The sequence below is a fragment of the Anolis sagrei genome, chromosome 5, assembly GCF_037176765.1.
Source record: "Anolis sagrei isolate rAnoSag1 chromosome 5, rAnoSag1.mat, whole genome shotgun sequence".
Lineage (NCBI taxonomy): Eukaryota > Metazoa > Chordata > Lepidosauria > Squamata > Dactyloidae > Anolis > Anolis sagrei.
In genome coordinates this window covers 83,330,531-83,351,789 of record NC_090025.1, presented here as the reverse complement: position 1 = coordinate 83,351,789, position 21,259 = coordinate 83,330,531, and the positions used below count along the sequence as shown (strand labels likewise).

Here is a 21,259-nt window from a genome sequence, read left to right as displayed (position 1 = left end):
CGTATAGTTCCGACTTTGGAGCTACATCATCATTATATGAAATGCATTGGAAACATTACTTAACAGCATGCCTGTTTCGCAGCACCATATTATTCACTTTCTCCCTCCACTTTCCCACCCTAGGAGTCAAAAGGAAAGGAAGAAGGAAAATGCTTGGCTGCAAAGTCTGCTGTTCATGAGAGCCCCTCTCCTCCCTTTCAGTAACATTCTTGCTGCTATTTGTCCCACGCTGCTCCCTATAGAGGCTCACTTTGGACTGCTTGCACACTGCTTGCAAAGTGAGCAGAAAGCAAGGGAAAGGTGCCAAGCCAATTGTGAAGGGTTGCTTGTGACCAAGCAAATGCTACTTGGTCCCCCCCCCCCCTCCCCGCACGTCAGTGGCTTCATGCTTTCTTTGATCATTCAGTCTGTGTTCAGTTCATGGTGCTTCTAAGATTGTGGGCAGTGGTCCTTCAGACTGCATCCAGGCATTCATGTTGCTTCTGAGATTGTGATCAGTATCTCTTACAGCAGTGGTCCTCAACCTGGGGTCCAAGGACCCTGGGGACTGTGATATTGTCACAGGGAGGTCTGTGAGGGGCTGAAGAAATGTTATTTTTTTTAGTGCTTAAATCTAAATGAATACCCCAAAACGGGCAATTTGAGAAAAAGTTATTGTTTTTGTTATTATTACTATTAATACTACTACTACCACTACTACTACTACTACTACTAATAATAAACTTTATTTATACCCTGCACCATCTCCCTATCGGGGACTTGGCGTGGCTTACATGAAGCCAAGCTCACCAGTACATTACAAAAATATAAAACCAGAGCACAAAACAAACAACACAATAAAGTAAATAAAACACAATAAAGTAAATAAAACATAAGAATATAATAAACAGTATAAAATAATACTATTATTGTGGTTATCATTATTGGTACTAGTAGAAGTCGTAGTGTCATTATTATTGTTATAGTTCTTGCTATTACTGTTGCAATTATTACTGTCTATTACTGTTATTACTGTTCTGGTATCGCTTCTATTAAATTGTTAGTGTTGATACTTTATTTTAAATTCTTTCTCTGAAGATACATCTTCCGTGTTCATGTCAGTGTGATGGCTTTGTCATAATGATTATCCAGTGTTTCTGTATTCTTTTTCTTTTTTAAAGAACACTAAGATTAATCACTGGCAAAATGCCAACTTTATTTATAAAATTGCAATTTTCATATAATGTAAAAGGGTATCATTAAGATCTTACAATATGATTACAAAGGAGTGAAGGGGTATTGCTATGATTTTACAATACGTATTGTATTGGTTTAGAGAGAAAAGGTGGGGGCATTTATCATCATCATCATCATCGTCATCATAATCAAATAACTTGCTCCTATTTTCATCACATTAGAGTTTTTAACTTATTATCCTGTACATGTGGCCTGCCCACTGTTACTGTGTTTTTTGTTTATTGTAATGATATTTTGTTATTGTATTCATATTTTTCCCCCTTTTTTCCTTTTCCCCCCTTTTGATGATGTTGCTTGTTGTTTATGTTTTGATTTTATTTTGATGTAATATGTTGTTCGGGCTTGGCCCCATGTAAGCCGCTCCAAGTCCCCATCGGGGAGATGGTGGTGGGGTATAAAAAAAGATTATTATTATTATTATTATTATTATTATTATTATTAACAGGAATGTGCACTTTAACAGATAAACCCTAAATTAAATTTCAAGGACCTTAATGAGAAAAGTTAAATTATTATTTGACACAGTCTAGTGCCTTAAACCTTGAATTAGATCTTGGGTGTCCACAACCACAAAAGGTATTTAAAAAGAGATCAGTGGTGAAGAAAAGGTTGAGAATAACTGTCGTACAGTATTATTGTACAGCCTTTGTGTTTATAATACAATATAAAGTAGGATATACTATATATACCTTAATATAATATGATCATGATAATATTTATTTAAATAATGTAATAAATGATAGTATAGCATAGTATACAAAGGGTGCCAAAATGTATACACATTTTAAGAAAGGAAAATGTTGTTTTAACATTGTAATACTCAATATATATTGATAATAAAAGATGACTACATTTGTCTTCTGCAATTACAAACAGTGCTCGAAGTGGTTACCATCAGTGTCCAGACACTTCTGTTTATGGTAAACTACTGTTTGAGCAACGTTGACCAAAGTGTCCACTTGTATTTCTGTGCATGCCATTTCGATTTCTTCCCAAAGTACTGCCAGTGTCACCAGTTTTCTTCAATACATCCCATGCTTTAGGGACCCCCAAAGGGAGAAGAAGTCAAGAGGTGTTAAGTCAGGAGAATGTGGGGGAATCTCAACAGCACCTCTTTGTCTTTCTGTCCATATCAGGAACTGCAGATCTCTAGGAAGACATCTATTCACAGCCAGGGCTTGAAATAAGATTCCTTTATTTCCCTATCATTACAGGTTAGAGGAAAAAATAACTTCTGAGCATTTGGAGTGAAAAGCATGGCTATAACCCACAGCAACAACACCCCTCCCTCTCATCCCAGTTCCTTTGTTTACATTTTCTCAAGGCACTAAGTTCCCAGCTTTAGCTGTCTAAATAACAATAACAAATGTTATGGCTTCATTTTCTTTCTCAGCCTTGATGATACAAGGTGGTGGTACTTAACAGCTTGTTGTAAATTTCCATTCATGACGTGGATTCCTCTGAAGTTTTGTTTCTTTGAAGTTTCAGAAGGGGCCATGACAGTTCATTTAAAATGTGCTTTAGCAGACCAAACAATTTTCCCCACAAACTCTTAATCCTTTTGTACAATGTTTTGAAACGATTCACAATACCTTACCCTTTGTGCATGTTATAATCTTGGGATGAAAACTTTCCATTTTTCTGTTTCAAGAATGCCTTGTAAGCTTGTCCTGCAAAGTCCTGTCTCACAGGCACATTGTTTGGTAGACTTTTATGGTGAATGTGTAAACTGTTGCTGTGTGAGGCCTCCCTGGTCTTGTGTACATCATACATCAGTACCATGTGTCTCAAACCTGTTATGAATGCATGCAATTGTTAGTTGTGTTGGAGGTACTGTTGCATACTCATGCCTCCATTGTTGTTATACTTCCACAACATTCTCATATTTCAAATACCACTTAAAGATGGTCATACACTCTCATCATTTTCTTTAACTGTGCTGCCTATTGCATGATGATGCTAGCATTCATTTGATTAACATTTGATACCGTAGTTCAGTTCAATATAGATAGCATCTCTTAATATGTGTATACATTTTGATGTCCCTGTACACGTGTGTGTGTTCTTTTGTATTATACTTAGAGTATATCAATATATAATATCACATTACAATTATTTATGCTTATAACACTGCACTAAGGAGCCCCCGGTGGCGCAGTGGGTTAAACCCTTGTGCTGGCAGGACTGAAGACCGACAGGTTGTAGGTTCGAATCCGGAGAGAGCGCAGATGAGCTCCCTCTGTCAGCTCCAGCTCCCCATGTGGGGGCATGAGAGAAGCCTCCCACAAGGATGGTAAAACATTTGCTATTTGTCCCTCACGGCTCCCTATAGGGCAGAATTTCTCAACCTGGGGGTTAGGACCCCTGGAGGGGTCGCAAGGGAGTGTCAGAGGGGTTGCCAAAGACCATCAGAAAACACAGTATTTTCTGCTGGTCATGGGAGTTCTATGTGTATTTTCTGCTGGTTATGGGAGTTCTTTGTGGGTGTCCCCTGGGCAATGTCCTTGCAGACGGCCAATTGTCTCACACCAGAAGCGATTTGCAGTTTCTCAAGTCGCTTCTGACACGAAAAAAATAACACTGCATATTCTCTCACACCAGAAGCGATTTGCAGTTTCTCAAATCGCTTGTGACAAAACAAAAAACAAAAACAAAAAACACTGCATAATGGCATAATGCATAATGGCAACTAAATATAATGACAAATCTAAAAGAACTTTTGAATTCATTCAGAAGTTATATATAGTGTGTTATGTTGTTCCAGTGTGCCTTCCCAGAATAATGATCCCATAGCACTTTGTCCTCCAAAGTACTTTATATTGTTTTAGGTCTGCTTGCATGATTCCACAAACGCCCCATCTCTTTTTCACCTATGTCCAGCATTATTTTTAAATGTTAATTACATTTGGCCTACCCATAGATTTTAAAGTGTGTTGTCCTACTGTTAATGTTTATGTTATTGTTTTGTTTGATTTTAATTGCTTGTATTGTTGTTATTGCTTGTATTGTTGTATTGTGGGCTCGGCCTCATGTAAGCCGCACCGAGTCCCCTGGGGAGATGGTAGCGGGGTATAAATAGAGTTTATTATTATATTATTATTAAGAACCAAAATGCATTTGCAAGCTTTAAAAACCCCGAGTTTACCTTTTCAACCAGTTCTGTCTTCTGACAATGCCTAACCCATCAGATCAGATCAGACTTCTATACCTTCTGACCCATACAGCCAGAGGTTCCTAAAGCAGTCAAACTGCTGCTGAAATCTGCACTCTGTCTTCTGCTTGATCACAGCACTTGCATTTTGTTCATATTCTCAAGACCCTGAATCAGTTTAAGTAATAGGTGCCAGAAGCTTCATCATCTTCACTGCTGCCACAAAATCCCTTAGCACATTTCAGGATAGATGATGCTTTGTTCTCATCTTATGCAAATAGATCACATAGTGAGGCAAAACGGTTCTTACTAATCCGGAAGTCATCCTTTACTTGCTTTCTAAAAAAGATTGTATTTTAAAATACTGTTTTCTTTCTCTTTTGTTCTTTCCTTCCTACTACCATCCACTCTCACATGGTAGGGGCATACTCACATGTATGTTTCCCTTTCATGTATGTTGTCTTTTGAACGCTGCAAGTGTTGATACTGTACGTGGAAAATAAGAAATCCTTAAGCTAAGAGAAGCTATTCCATTAATGCAGCATTAGACAGCGAAAACATGAACTTTATGACATTTTTTCTTCAATGGGAGGTTTATGAGCATCACAAAAATCGTTTCTTTGTGATGAAGCGCTGAATTTTCCCCCTGTCATCTAAGTGGTAAAGTTATTTCCAGCCTGTTAAATGCTGACAATGTCATCCTTCTTTTTTATACACAGTGGGCTTGCGTAGGCTTCTGGGAGCTCTGGGTTAATATGGTGAGAAAGGATTTCTAAATGTTAACTATTCCAAAACCAAAGTTATGATGTTTGAAAGGAGAAAGCATAAACATTGATGGTAGCCTAATAACCATCAACTGGGGCAAGTTATCTATTATAAATACCTTTTAAGTTGATAAATTCCTATATATTTGTATTCTATTTTAATAGGACCAGATGTATGTTGTATGTTGTGTTTGCACTGTCTGTTTTTGATAAGGCCAACTGGCTAATCAATAAAAATTGTTGTAGTTATTATAAATACCTGAAGGTAACATTTTAAAAGTCTGGATCTGTTCCACACACTCAAAAAGCAATGATTATCTGCCAATTTACCAGCAAATTGTCATGGCTTATGATGATTAGGGGTAAGGGTTTCTTTGCCCAGCATCTGAGTTGGGGCAAACATGGATCAGCAACACATGCAGTTTGACACTGAAGACTTTGTAGAGCAGGAGTAGCAGCCCCAAAGAGATAGGGATACAAAGTCAGGGTAGAATCAGAGGTTTGAGGAAGCAAACTAGGAACTAAGTATTCCAGTTAGGCTGCAATTAAGATCTGATGCTATTCAACTGTGGCAATCCAGTTGATTGACTGAGAAGAGGGTCAACAGGAGGGATCACTTAGGAAAGTGGCATGAGTATCTGGAGACTGGATTGGCTAGGTGCTGGAAGCAATGTCGGTGCAAATGCTACAGCTTGAATCTTTGTTGGGGAACTCTTGAACTACTGACTGGAACTTGACTTTGGTGTGTGGCTTGCAGTCTTGATGTTGGTGAGATTTCTTGGCTTTGAACGTTCTGGAAAGGACTTTGGACTACTCTTGTGTCTCACTCTTATTTTGGATGACCTTGGATTGCTTTGGACTATGATACAGTGTACATTGTTCAACAGTATTCTGGTGGACAGGACTTTGACATAATGATGCTTTCCAGTATAAGGCAGGACTGATTGCTCCCTTGAACTCTACAAGGCCAACCTATTCCTCCAGTTAGTATATGGGGCAGCAGTGTGTGTCCACTCAGATATAGTGTTACTGGGTTCAATACAATTTTTTTTCAAAAAGCAATCTTTGATTTTGAACTGGAAACTGTGTTTTCCCCTTCAGCATGTGTAGGAATTTGTATTGAGAACTTCCTGCTCTTTCCTTTATTTTCATTTTGTGTTTTGAGGTATCTAGGTTATGATTTGGTGATGGCTGAACCACCACTCTTCCTTACATATAAGAGATCTCCAGTAATTACTGGTAACCTTTTTGGACTTCATTTGTTGAAACAGCTGTACTTTCTGAGGCTTTGACAAATACTGTTGACATCTGTTGTGTTAAATAATCCATTTGCTACCAGTGGACAGTTTGAACAACTAGACAGTAATTTACTTGTTCATGAATTCAAAACTGCTTATTTGAACAGTCTAGTGAAGACAAGGCTGAATGAGTGTGTAATTTTTTGGAAGATCCCTCCATTAGAAAATCTGCCGTTTTGTTGAGTTATTTTTTTATTTATTGTGTCAGGAGCGAACTAAAACAGTGTAATTGCATTAAACAAACAAACAAACAAAACACAAAGTTTGCAGACTTAATATTCTATTAAATGTCCTTTGACCAGTAGCTGGCCACTTGGAGTGCCTCTGGTGTTGCTGCAGGAAGGTCTTCCATTGTTCATGTGGCAGGACTCGGATGTCATTGCAGCCAGTGGTCTGTGGTTTGCTCTTCTCCACACTCACATGTCGTGGATTCCACTTTGTAGCCCCATTTCTGCTGCTGAGTTATGTTGAACAGATTTAAGTGACCAGCTCCTCTGCTGGGACAACAGTGCAATCCTTGGGAAGCAGGAGGAAGCAATCTCTACTTCCCACTGCAAACTCATGAGCATCCCCAAAACTTGTTCCAGAGGACTGGGAAACCTTTCAGAGCCATTTTGTGAACCTTTCCCAACAGAGCAGGAGATAGAAAGGAAGTCAGATTTCACAGCAGAGTCAACATGATGTTGAATCTAGGCCACTGTTGAGTTTGAATACAATTAAATGAAAAGGTTAGGTTATATCCCTACTATAAATCACCAGTTTACATTTCTCCTGAGGCTTTGTATTCATTTGGGTAAGCAATTTTACAAGAGAGTTTCTGTATGCAAGAAACTTGTTGATTGACAAAGGAAATTCTTGATATACTAATAGTCATAGAATCATAGACAATAAACATAATAAATGTAATAATAATAATAAATCCACCTTTCACAGTTTTATTTCATCTGCAAACTTGATAAAGAATCACTCCACTCAATAATAATAATAATAATAATAATAATAATAATAATAAATAAAACTTTATTTATATACCTCTCTATCTCCCCAGGGGGAATCAGAGCGATTTCTAAGCAACAACATCAAAACATACAGTCACAACATGAACAAAAAATAACAATAACAGCAACATAAGCATGGAATTACCCAACAACACATAAATATTAAAAGAAAAAAACCCTGCCTGCTCTTCATGTCTATTTGTTAGGGCATGGAAAGGAATGGGTCAGGACAATTAAAAAGGCTGGGTCAAGACTGATACAAATTGAAATAAGATGGGACCGGCATTTGAGTACGGTACTGTAATAGGTAAATGACAAAAGTGGGAATAGGCTATTCCAGGGGCCTGTTAAGAGAATGACCAGGGTAATAAATAGGGGGCTAGGTCGTGTCCGGACAGGGTCTGGGCTGAGCTAGTACTGGTCACTCTTGAAGATTTGTTGAAACCACCAAGTGTAGAAACTCTTATGAAAAGAGGGGTGGGATGGGGCCTCTTGGAAGGCCTTTTCCAGAGGCGGGGGGGGGGGGGCACCACCGAGAAGGCCCTCTCTCTCGTCCCCACCAACCGTGCTTGTGGCGGAGGTAGGAGCAAGAGGAGGGCCTTTCCAGAGCATCTTAGAGTTCACACTGGTTCATAGATGGAGATGCAATTGTGAAGAAAGGCGGGGCCTGAATTGTTTAGGGCTTTATAGGTCATTACCTTCACCTTGAATTTGGCTTGGCAACTTATCGGCAGACAATGAAGCTGTTTTAATAGGGGTATTGTATGCTCCCTATAGTTTGCTCCAGTAAGGAGCCTGGCAGCCGCCCATTGTACCAGTTGTAATTTCTGGGCCGTCATAGATAAAACCGTTGAAGAGTAATGGTCCTAGGACAGAACTCTCCTTCCAGTTTGTGTGCAGTCATTGATGATAAGTCTTTGAGCATGGTTTTCTAATGAGTTATGGATCCGTTTGCCAATATTCCCATCTATTTCACATTACGTGATCATTTCCTTCTACAGTACTGATTACTTTGAGTCCAATGACTAACTCCTTTCTATTGGTTTGGATTGAGTCTGGGATTGCCAGTATCCTTGTTCTTTCCTTTTCCTTTTGAAAAAAAATATGTTCAAATCACATAATTCTGAAAGTCAAACACCATTTACAAGCTAGTCATTCCTTTTTAGTATCTTTCTGTCTCTGCTTAGTTGTCTGCCCTTCACTGGCAGAATTGATGAGAATACCACCTGTGCCTTAAAACTCCTTCTTTCAGCTTCCTGGCAAAGCTTCATAGCCATAGGTGAACTGCTCAAAAATGTTCTTGGCTGCGTTTTTGGTACTCACTTGAATAAGGAGAAAGGATCTGTGTTTTTGATGAGTTTGGCACATTGTCAGTGACATCCTAGATTCGTATGCCAGCAAGATAACACACTTCCTGATTCATCTTGTCAGCCTGGCATACTGGTGCCTCTATACTTCTGAGCAATTAGTCCCTAATCACCAGTACCTTTCTTTTCTTCTTGTCTTTGGTGGGTTACCTTTTCCCCTTCCTTGACATGAGGTTTTCTTTGTTGCTGGTTTCCTGTTTGAGTGTTTTTACTGCTGCTATGCTGCTAAAGGTTTATTTGGAAGGATTTTGTGCGATCTGCTCTTGACAGTGACTTTTGTCTGGGGTGGGTTTTTTTAACTGTTATATGCCTTTCCAGTTTCACTGGAAGTTTCCTACTGTTGGTTTTATATTATCAGTTCTTACTTTGTTTTATCAGGAAGTCGTCCTGTTCTCTGATGCATTGAAGACATGCAACACATATCTATAGTGCACTGATCTTTGCTTCCAAGAGAGCTACCAGTTTGCACTTGCTACATATGTAGTTGGTGATGCTTCCTGCAAAGAAAACAAACGTTGTATGTATATTGCAGCAGACAATGAATTTATATATCCTCCCCTCTCCGATCAAATCTGAATAGAGATTCATTGCTCCTCAGTTTTTTCCAGATTCATTTAGACTCTGTTCAGAGCCAATTCAACTTACCGTATATACTCGAGTGTAAGCAGACCTGAATATAAACCGAGGCACCTAATATTACTACAAAAACTGGGAAAATGTATTGACTCGAGTATAAACCTAGGGTGGGAAATACAGCAGCTACTGGTCAGTTTCAAAATAAAAACAAATACCAATAAAAATACATTAATTGAGGCATCAGAAGGTTAAATGTTTTTTTTAATATTTACTTAACACTGTAATTTAAGATAAGACTGTCCAACTCTGATTCTAACCTTCTTCAAGATAAATGTGCTTATGTATCCTTCCAATAAGAATAAAGAGTGTAACATAATGTAATAATAATAGAGTAAAATAATAAATGTAATAATAACAATAATAAAGTAAAATAATAATGTAATAATAATAATTAAATAAAATAATAAATGCAATAATAATAATAATAAGAGTAAAATAATACATATAATAAAAATAATGACAGGGTAAAATATTAAATAACATAGCCGAGGGGAACTTTTTCAGCCTATAAAAACAGCTGAAAAATAACATATAAAACAGCTCTGTACTTAAGCAAAACAATACGTCTGAGAACCTCATATGTAGGACTGATTGGGGTAAATTGTAGGGGTGATAATGAAATATGATGGTGTATATACTCAGCTTGATCAGTTGATCAGTTTTATCATGTCTTATCATATTTATTTATTTACTGTATTGTTATAAGTGTCTTATTTTAACTTACTACGTGGAGTGTGATCGGGTCTTGTCAGGCCTTGTTGTTCTGTTTCTTATTGTGATATGCCCTAAGGGCTAATCAATAAAAATTACTACTACTGAAAAACTAGGCATATACTCGAGTATATACAGTAATTGTTCCAAGGCTGCCTCAGCATCACCTCCAGAGTAGGTTCCTGTCAGTATCCATTGTCCAGGAGTCAAACTGGTGAATATAAGTTTTGCGGCACCAAGGCTGCCCTCGCCTTCTTGTTCTCTGACACTGTTGCTGGAGTGCCATTATCATCATTGCTGCTTGCTCACTGCCACTACTGCCACTCTGTGTTGTTGGTCTCTGATGTCCATCACTGCATAGCTGTCTCTTCATGTTCCTCTGTCTTCTTGCATCCAAGGTGGCTCTTGCCACTTACTATGGATCCTTCTGCCTCTGTAGTTATTTCCTTCCTCTTCCTTTCTTCTCTATATTGATTCTCAGTTTTTCCTGTATTGCTTGAAGCCTTTTCCCAAGACAGCTTCATCTTTCACGTGAAGTTTAGCAGTATCAACCCAATTGTTCCAGGGTTGCTTCAGTATTGCTTTTAGGATCGTAGAGACTTGCACTTCTTAACGGTTGCCATTGCCATGCTGTATTTGCACTGGCACTTGTTATACCCTAGGAAGGGATTTCTTTGCAAACATGGAGTCAGGGGAAAAGGTAGATGAAAAGATGTTGGCTCCAACTGTTGATTCTTTGACTTGGTCACCAACTGTCACCATGTGAACTCCTTTGCAGATTGTAAACTCATGCTTAAATTCAAGGCTGAGCCAGTCTCTTGAGTCGAGGACACATAACAACAACCAGCAGTGCTTGATGAGATTCACTCAGAAAAGAAAAGAAAATAAGAAAGTTGAACAAGGACTAATTTCCTAGTAGTGGTTTTGTAGTTGTTTTGCCTTGTCTGAGTTATATGACCTTGGCAACTTGGTTGCCCGAAGTCCAGAAAGTATTTCAGCCCTCAGATTTAGCAGATATCCTGTTCAGTGTTCATGTGACTCACTCTCTCTCTCTCTCTGGGTTAAATACTGATGCTATAGTATTATGGTAAATAGTTTCTTTTTCTGCCCTACCTCCCTGTCTTTTGAACCATTTACCACAATACTATAGAATCAGTATTTAACCCAAAAAGAGTGTTTTTAAAGACGATACATTTTCAGTTATAAAATTAGTGTATATAATAGAGGGCTCCCAGAAATGTTAAGAAAAAGAAAATTAATTAACATACTCTTTGCTTGTTTATCTTTTCAGTCCCATATGGATAGGGACATGCTCTTAAAGTTAAAGGCTTGTAGAAAATAATGTTTCCAGTAGAGACTGTTGTTATGTAAACCATACTAGGCATATATATAGGCATAATACTGTGAGATTCTTAATTACTGGTAAAACGTCATAGGCGGCATGCTCTTTCCATATTTTCTTCTTTATTTTAATGCTGGTAACGTGGTAATATTGTTCTGCTGGATCCAGATTTTTTGCCCAGATTTGCAATTTCTTCTCCTGTCTTCTCCCCTTGTGCACCCTTCAAAACTTGCTTTAGTGGGTTGAGAAACTCTAAAGCAGGATATTGCTTTTACTATATCATCAAATCTTCATGTCCTGATTAAAATTAGGTTAGTCATGATTAATGCCTGGTGCTGGCTGACCCTTTTCCTTGGGAAGGGATACTGCCAAAGTTTTGGTTTGCATTGTGAAAGCTTTCTATGCCATTCTGGGTCAATAAATAAAATGGTAGACAGTCTTTATACAAAAGCCAGCACGCTTACTAAAATGTTAACAAATGATCTTTTATTTTGTCTTTGTAGCAGACATATTTAAGGACAAATCTTCCAGTCCTTCCTCATCCTCCTTGCCCCCTCTCCTCTCTTTGAATTTCTTTCCAATCTCCCTACTGCCTCACCCTCTCCACACACATCCCTTACAGTCACCCAGTTGATTGTGATCACAGTCTCCCGAATCTTGCTTCCTTGCAGGCTCACATATCTTTCCTTTGATGTAAGGGTGGATATTTTATTTTCTGTAAGGGTGGTGTCTTCCTTACTTCTCATAGTCTTATGGTGCCACTGAAGGATTCTAATTAACAGGTATTGGAGTTCAAAATACATGCTTTCCCCCAGTCACTGAAAGTTATTTCATTTAAGAATAGTATCTCAACATAAACTCAGTCCATACTTCAGGAAATAAAGCCCGACTGCTCATTGGAGGGAAGGATATTAGAGGCAAAGATGAAGTACTTTGGCCACATCATGAGAAGACAGGAAATCCTAAAGAAGACAATGATGCTGGGGAAAATGGAAGGAAAAAGGAAGAGAGACCAACCAAGGGCAAGATGGATGGATGGTATCCTTGAAGTGACTGGCTTGACTCTGAAGGAGCTGGGGGTGGCGATGGCGGACAGGGAGCTCTGGTGTGGGCTGGTCCATGAGGTCACGAAGAGTCAGAAGTGACTGAACGAATAAACAACAACAAAAATAAACTCATCTGCTTTTTATATTTTTGATTTAACAGGAACAGATGTCTCAGGTATTAGATGCCATGTTTGAAAAATCGGTTGAAGGAGGGGAGCATGTCATTGATCAAGGTGATGATGGTGACAACTTCTATGTAATTGACTGGTAAGTAATTTGTATATCCAGACAGTCCCCAAGTTAAACAAAAGATAGGTTCTGGAAGTTTGTTCTTAAGTTGAATTTGTATATAAGTTAGAACAGATACGTTTTAAGTGTAACTCCAGCCACATACACATGCACGCATGTGCGCACATTCTCTCTCTCACACATATGTAGGCTTTTGTTAGCATAGGGAAGGGTTAACAATTCTCGGGTGTTTCTTTTGCTGGTTGTGTCCCTGTTGAGAAGGTTCCACCTCGCTTTCTGTCCCTGTGATAACTAAATTTTGAACATTTTAGGTGTTGTGGAAACAAGGATTGATGATAAAGCTTCAGTGGTGAAACCTTTTCCCCATGATAACTCTGTCAGGAGTGAATTTCCCTTCTTAGGGGTAGACTTCTCTTACTTCCTGTTTTCTCACCTCCATTCTTAACTATGAGTTGTATGTAAGTTAGATGTTTGTAACCTGGGAACTGTATAAATAATGGTTCAGAGTAGGGCTGAGGTTGCAACATCACATAGGATGGGATCTACAGTAGTGGTAGTGTTACTATCTGTGGATGACATAAATCCAATTGAAAGAAATATTGTGTATGAAAATGTAGTGGGCTCAATTTGTTACAATTCAATTAATTGCATTTAGGTGCTTAAGAATAATTACTAAAACTTTCTCTAGAGCAGTGTTTCCCAACCGTGATCCCTTAATACAGGTCCTCATGTTATGGTGACTTCCAACCATAACATTATTTTTGTTGCTACTTGATAACTGTAATTTTGCTACTGTTATGAATTGTAATGTAAATATATGATATGCAGTATGTATTTTAATTCACTGGATCAAATTTGGCACAAATACTCGATACACGCAAATTTGAATACTGGTGGGTTGGGGGGGGGGGTTGATTTTATCATTTGGGAGTTGTAGTTGCTGGGATTTATAGTTAACCCACAATCAAAGTGCATTCTGAACTCCACCAACAATGGAATTGAACCAAACTTGGCATACAGAACTCCCATGACCAATAGAAAATACAGGAAGGGTTTGGTGGTCATTGACCTTGAGGTTTGGAATTGTAGCTCACCTACATGTAGAGAGCACTGTGGGGTCAAACAATGATAGATCTGGACCAAATTTAGCACGAATACTCAATATGCCCAAATGTGAACACTGGTGGAGTTTGGGGACACTGGACCTTGACATTTGGGAGCAGTAGTTGCTGGGATTTATAGTTCAGTCAAGGAGCATTCTGAAACCCACCAAGGATAGAATTGGGCCAAACTTCCCACACAGAATCCCCATGGCTTGAAGGGACTTGCTGTCGTGAGCCTCTCTTGAACCTCACATGCTCTCCATTGCCAACACATGCACACCATGCTGCCTTGCATCAGGCATGCCTGCTCTCCCCTTCCCACTTGGAGTCCCAGAAACAGCCCTCCCCTAGGCTGAGAGACTGGCCAATCACAGCAGAGGAGGGTTTTTGCTGGTGGGATTGCTGTCTGTTTCCAAAAAGGAAGAGAAAGACAGGTGGAGAGAGCTTCAGCTTTCTCTGCCAAAGGGGTTCCTAAGACCATCAGAAATAAATGTTTTCTGATGGTCTTTAGCGACCCCTCTGATACTCCCTCATGACCCCCTAGGGGTCCCAACCCTTAGGTAGAGAAGCACTGCTCTAGAGGGTTTTCTCTTCATATTTAATTAATAATAATTATGGTATAATTAGAGTGTTTCAGAGAAAACCCAATAGTAACTTCATGTGATGTAATCTTCCAAATCCCTCACTGAATTAAACTAAATGATAGTGTTTTCATATCACTAATTTGATTTGATTTTTTAAAAAATACATATTAAAATATTTTTTTATTTCCACTCTACATCTGTAGATTTTGGAACATCATATTCATATTTGATTTCAATTGGATTATAGAATTTATCAAAGCTATTTTATAATGCCTTTCTACAGTGTTTAGTTATTGTAAGGTTTGCAGATTCACCCATCTCTAACTGAAGAACTCGTCCTGGAATCATCTTGATTCTAAAAACGTAGAAGGATGGAGTTATCATCAAGAAAAGGCCACAAAAACAATTGAAAAGTGATTTAAACAACTTTAATCAGATCAGCAGAAATAAAAAGGCTTGGGCTAAGAGGAAGATGTGATTGCTGAGTCTCAAAAAGTTTTAATATGGCTCCAAGATGATACTAATGTGCATGTTAATTTAAGATGTGTTTGTTTTCTTTTTTCTTAATTCTTTTTATCTGAGATGCCACATTCATGGAAGTTAATTGCTTTTAACCTAGATATTGCATATTTTAAAAGATGGCCTATCAATTCCTTATGCACTTTGTATGTCTTATAGGGGGACATATGACATCTATGTAAAATGTGAGGGTGTTGGAAGGTGTGTTGGCACCTATGACAACCGTGGGAGCTTTGGTGAATTGGCTTTAATGTACAATACGCCTAGAGCAGCTACAATCATTGCTACCTCTCCTGGTGCTGTGTGGGGCTTGGTAAGTACCTTGCCATCAGATCTAGTTTGCTCTTGATGTCTGAAAATTAAATAAACTGTTTTTACAAAGATATAAGAGTCTAACATAGGGCACAATACACCATGTACTTCAGTTTCTCTTAAAATCATTCGGTTGTCTTTGGGCGTTTTCCTGCTATTTTCTTCATTTAGATCTTTCAATGAAGAATTATTTGATTAAGCTGATTATCTTTATCATTATTAAGTTGATTTAGTTTATTATTAGTGTAGTAAACAAAACATCATAAAGTGATGTATGGGTAAAAACAAAAATTCTAAAACATTTTTTGAGATTTAGAAGATACCTCTGTGTCTTGGTAGGTTAGGATCTTATAAGAGATATTTGTAATATGTGAAGTAAATACAAATATTTTTAAAATACATGAAATAAATACAAATATGTTGAAGACATGTTGCCTAGTTGTTTGTGTTAACTGTTTAGTCAGTGTTATGTTTTCAATACAATTGTCTAACCAATTCATCAATGAAGGCTAAAATCTTACACATGCCTTGCTGGGAGCAAGTTCAACTGAACATATTGAACTTGTTATTTTTCTTAGAAGATGTTCATAGGAATGAACTACAAATGTTATAGGTCTGATTAGTAGGTGGTTGCATTATTTTGAACTTGATGCTTTTTACAGATTTAAAAAGCAAATAGATTAATATTAGCATGAATTATCTCTGTTTATGGAGCCCCTGGTGGCGCAATGGGTTAAACCCTTGTGGCGGCAGGACTTCTGACTGAAAGATCGGTGGTTTGAATCTGAGTAGCAGGGTGAGCTGCTGTCTGTCAGCTCCAGCTTCTCAAGCGGGGACATGAGAGAAGCCTCCCACAGGATGGTAAAACATCCGGGCATCCCCTGGGCAAAGTCCTTGCAGACGGCCAGTTGTCTTACACCAGAAGTGACATGTAGTTTTTCAAGTCGCTCCTGACACAAAAAAACCCACTTCAATTTCTTATGGTAATGGAAAGTATCCAGAAGTGTATTTCTGTCTCAAATACAAGACAACTGGGATTGCCTTCCTTTTGTGAACCTCTATGGCATCAAAAAACCCCTATCTGGTTTTCTCCGTTTCAGAAGCCATTGGGGTGGGTGGGGGGGGGGGTATGTGTACTAGATCTTTCAGGGCTGAAAGCTTCCATGATCCCCATGGAAGCTGAAGGATCCAAAAGATTTATACAATGGAATCCAGGCTGTTCAGTTCAGAATGTTCAATCCAGCAAATTGCTATACACACGCTCGTGCACATTATACACTTCAAATTTTGATACTGTTTCACTTTTCCTTTTACAGGACAGGGTAACATTTCGAAGAATTATTGTAAAAAATAATGCCAAAAAGAGAAGAATGTATGAAAGCTTTATTGAGTCATTGCCCTTCCTTAAATCTTTAGAGGTAAGTTGACTTACTGATTTTTCAGAAATTTTAATGTCATTGCTCCATATAGCTCGGGGTGGAAACATTGTGACCTTTGGACTGCATTTACTCTTTACTCAAGCCTTCATAGCTGATAGTGAGGCATGATGAGAGGTGCAGTCCATCAAAAACTAAAATTTGTCTACTCCTACTTTAGGTTTAGTGTAATATGTGTAAACAAACAAGTGCTATGTTTGTCTTTGTAGACCATATATCCAGTCCAGTCCTGTTATTTCACCTACACTGTTTTCCTCATATTGCACTTTCCCCCACCTTATTGAAAGTCTAATTCCACTTTTCAGTCCCCTACAAGCTCCTCCCCCACAAATATACCTATTTCATTGCTATCTCATTCAGAGTTTTATCATTTTATGTTGTGCATTTGGCCCGTCCACTGTGTTTGATTTTTCATTATGTTATTTTGTACTCTTTATTTTACTTGATTGGTTTATTTTATTGTTATGCCATTTTGTTGTTTATATTTTATGTTGCTGTAATGTATCAATAATATTATTATTATCATGTAAGCCTCTCCGAGTCCCCTTTGGGGAGATGGTGACGGGGTATAAATAAAGTTTATTATTATTATAATGTTTTTAATAGGTTTTTCTTAATACCATGTTCATATGAGAAATTGCAGAGCTCACCTACTGAGGACAATTGTGATGTTTAGGGTTGTGACTTTCTGAAATTAGTCTCCAGTTTTCTTTCTTAGTAAAATATCCTCCCCTATTTCACAACACTTCAAGGTGATATCGATGTAAAGTGATCCCCAGTCACTTCTATCCTTCCATGCTCTCACCTTCTTCCAACAGCCCACTTTTGTTATACATACCATACAAAACAATTATATCTTGTTTTTGTTGTTGTTGTTGTTGTTGTTGTTGTTGCCTGCCTTTCCTCAGGCTGGAAAATTTCTTCTGGGGAGGGCATCAAGAACATTTGATGCTGAATGTTAGCTCCCCCTCTCCACCCATTTTTGAAGCTTTTTCCTTGCCCTATTTAAGTACATTGAGATATTCCTGCTTTCATCTGAATAGAGAAAAAAACTTTCATTATTATTATTATTATTATTATTATTATTATTATTTCGAATATTTTTACCCCGCCCTTCTCAACTCAGGGCGTCTTCCAAAAGGAGGGAGTAATAGTGTGGTACGTGCCCCGACATGCCTGGATAGTGCATTACACTGTTCTTGGCATCCCATAATTCAAGTAGTGGAGTTGAGCAAAAAGATTCCAGCAATCTGTCACCACAGGTATGACCAGTCCACAAGCAATGGTGTTAGAAGCACATATGTGTTTGTCATTAATTTGAAATTAATTTTGGAGAGTATGCATGTATGTTAGCATAATTTGTCTTCTCTTTTGTTCAAGCTATCTGAAAGGCTGAAAGTGGTTGACGTGATAGGTACCAAAATCTACAAAGATGGAGAACAAATTATTGCTCAGGTATATCATATGTGTTTGTTTTAATCAGTTACTGTCTAGATGTAAATAAGTCTGTTGTTCAGAATTTGCATGTGAACAGTTTGTAGAAGTCTGCATTGGTAAAGGAGCAACTGTAAACTCAGGTGTGGGTAGCATACAGTTTTCTAGGTATAATTGCGTTGCAGCCAAGGACCATGCTGGGAAATGGTAGCTTAACGGCATGTGGAGGGTTGTACAGGTTTTGCCCATGTCCTAAGAATGAGAATTGGGGTTGAAAAAATTCTATGTGCTCTGTTTGAATTGGACTTCCCAGTGAGAAATAAAATTCTGGTGGTTAATACAAGCTAATGCAAATGACAGGAATTAACCCAGGGGTCCTCAAACTTTTTAAACAGAGGGCCAGATCACAGTCCCTCAAACTGTTGGAGGGCCGGATTATAATTTGAAAAAAAAATGAAATAATTCCTATGCACATTGCACATACCTTATTTGTAGTGCAAAAAACACTTAAAAACAATACAATAATTAAAATGATGAACAGTTTTAACAATTATAAAATTATTAGTATTTGAATGGGAAGTGTGGGCCTGCTTTTGGCTGATGAGATAGAATTGTTGTTGTGTGCTTTCAAGTTGTTTCAGACTTGGGTTAACCCTGAGCAAGGGCCGGGTAAATGACCTTGGAGGGCTGTATCTGGCCCCCGGGCCTTAGTTTGAGGATCCCTGAATTAACCAATAAACAAATTATTAGAGGAACAATAAACAAATTATTAGAGGAACAATAAACAAATTATTAGAGGTGTTCCCCAGCTGTGGAACACCCTCCCTGCAGACATCAGACAGGCGCCCTCCCTTATGTCATTCCGCAAGAGCCTAAAGACATGGTTATTTGAGAAGGCGTTTGACTAAGTGCTACAACAATTGGCAATGACGACTGGAACGGAATATGGATTACGAGATTGGTTTATGATTCTAAGATGAGATGGCGCGGATGATTTAGTGTAATTTGTATTATTGTTGTATTATTGATAGTTATGTTGATATTTGTTGTGTTATTGCCTTATTGTAAACTGTTTTTATATGTTGTACACCGCCGCGAGTCGCCCTAGGGCTGAGAACGGCGGTCAACAAATGCAGTAAATAAATAAATAAATAAATTTACCATGTGATGTAAATACATTACCATGAAAGGACGTCCCTTTACCATATAATTAACAACTTGAAATTTTACTATTCTTCTGTTTATTTTTGAAAATATGTAACTTGGTTAGCAAAAGCTTGATTTATTTGTTTAGATCTCACTTTTTTCCCGTATGGCTAAAATTGTATGGTAAAACAAAATGAGTTTACGCAGGGCTCCTTTTTTGTTCTTTGTAACCTTTTTAGACTTTTGTACTACTGAACCAGTTTGGCTTTTCTCTTTAGCATCTACTTTCTAAGAGAAAGTTAGCTCCCCCTCCAAATTCTTGCTTACATAAGTACTGGCTGCAAAGGGTTTTAAGTATAGGGTTTTAAGTACAGGCTGCAAAATACAGGCTTTACGTCAGCTACGTTTTCTGGTAAGTTACAGGGCTCTGCTGTTGTGTTTGAAGTTATCCACAAGAGTGGATTTACTGTTAGGGAATGATACTGCTAAATGTCAGTCTTGCGTACCGACTCCTCTCTCTGCTTTCTTTTGTGCATGACAGAAATAAATCTGTTTTTATTTTTCAGCTAACCTCAGTTCTTCATGACACCTGAACTGTGGTTTATTCTCTTTTTACTTAACAAACCAGGATAACCAAATTGTGACTCAAAAAGACCATAGTTAATCTCAGGAGGAACATGTTATCTTCCAGTGGAGTTCCCATAAGCCATTGGATATGTTGTCTAAGAGTGTTGGGAATTGCAGGCCAGTAAGATTGGAAGGCCTCATTTTCCCCATTGATGTTTTAATATTCTGTATGAGCCATGCTACTGTCTCAGTGGCTGCAGCTGCTTCATCTCACTGCTGTTGCCCTTTGAAATGTATTCTTTCTTTATTCTGAACAGGATGGAGAAAATAAAACATCTTTTTTTTTCTTGGCATAGTCCTTGAAAATAGTTAGCAAACAAATCTGTAGAGAAGGCACTGCTGCTTTTCATCCTGTGCCTGTTTAGTTTTTATGGCACCTAAGAAAATATTAAGACAATTCTCAGCGAGAACGCTCTGGATAGAAGCCTTCCGGATTAGTTTCGAATAGCTTAAACTTTGGCAAACTGCTACTTTTCCCCAAAGCAATATTTCAAGATTGCATGAAAGCTATCCATCTATCGATCAACCAATTTCCCTATAGGTTGAGTATCCTTTAGTTAAAATGCTTTGTACCTGAAGTGTTTTTGAATTCAGATTTATTCTCTAATTTTGGAATACATGTATTTTGAGATACTTCCATAATAAGAGATATCTTGGAGATGAGATCCAAGTCGAAACATGAAATTAATTTATATTTAATATACACCTTTCACACACAACCTAAAGGTAATTTTTGTGTGATGTTTTTAACAATTTTGTGCATAAAACAAAGTTTATGTACATTGAACTATCAGAAAGCAAAGGTTTAACAAGCTCAGACACCCATTGGGCAGTTTTGGATTTTGGGGTATTTTGGATTTCGGAATTTCAGATAAGGGATGGTCAACCTATATTATGTCAGATAGTAACAATCTCAGAGTATGGTTAATTATTTCTCATTTCATAGGATGTGGAAGCTGCTCAGTTTATGAAAAAAAGGGAAGGATAATTTCCCACTAATCTTTTTTTTAAAATTATTTGTGTGCTTATAAGGAAACTAACATAGAACAAATAATAATTGTATTAATTCATGTTTCTGCTCTCTTTTTTGAAAGGGAGATATGGCCGACTGTTTCTTTATCATTGAATCTGGAGAAGTGAAAATTACCATGAAAAGAAAGGTAGACCGTGTATTGATGTAACACTGATAAATGTTGACATTTTATGACATTTTATGTCTTGACATTTTAATAGTACAGAAAAATCTCAATTTATATTGAGATTCTCTTTTTAGATTCACAACATGAATTGGAACTGATGT

At 37.9% G+C, this 21,259-nt stretch overlaps 1 protein-coding gene across 2 annotated transcripts in view; it reads left to right on the top strand.

The window, feature by feature from the left end:
• Positions 1-21,259, top strand: part of PRKAR2B (protein kinase cAMP-dependent type II regulatory subunit beta) — an 80,752-nt gene that overhangs the window by 50,601 nt on the left and 8,892 nt on the right. For both annotated transcript variants that reach the window (XM_060778375.2, XM_060778376.2), the window contains exons 5-9: positions 12,710-12,816; positions 15,164-15,317; positions 16,633-16,734; positions 18,133-18,207; positions 21,054-21,119. In XM_060778375.2, the coding sequence (XP_060634358.2) occupies positions 12,710-12,816; positions 15,164-15,317; positions 16,633-16,734; positions 18,133-18,207; positions 21,054-21,119 (504 nt within the window). The remainder of the gene's footprint in view (positions 1-12,709; positions 12,817-15,163; positions 15,318-16,632; positions 16,735-18,132; positions 18,208-21,053; positions 21,120-21,259) is intronic.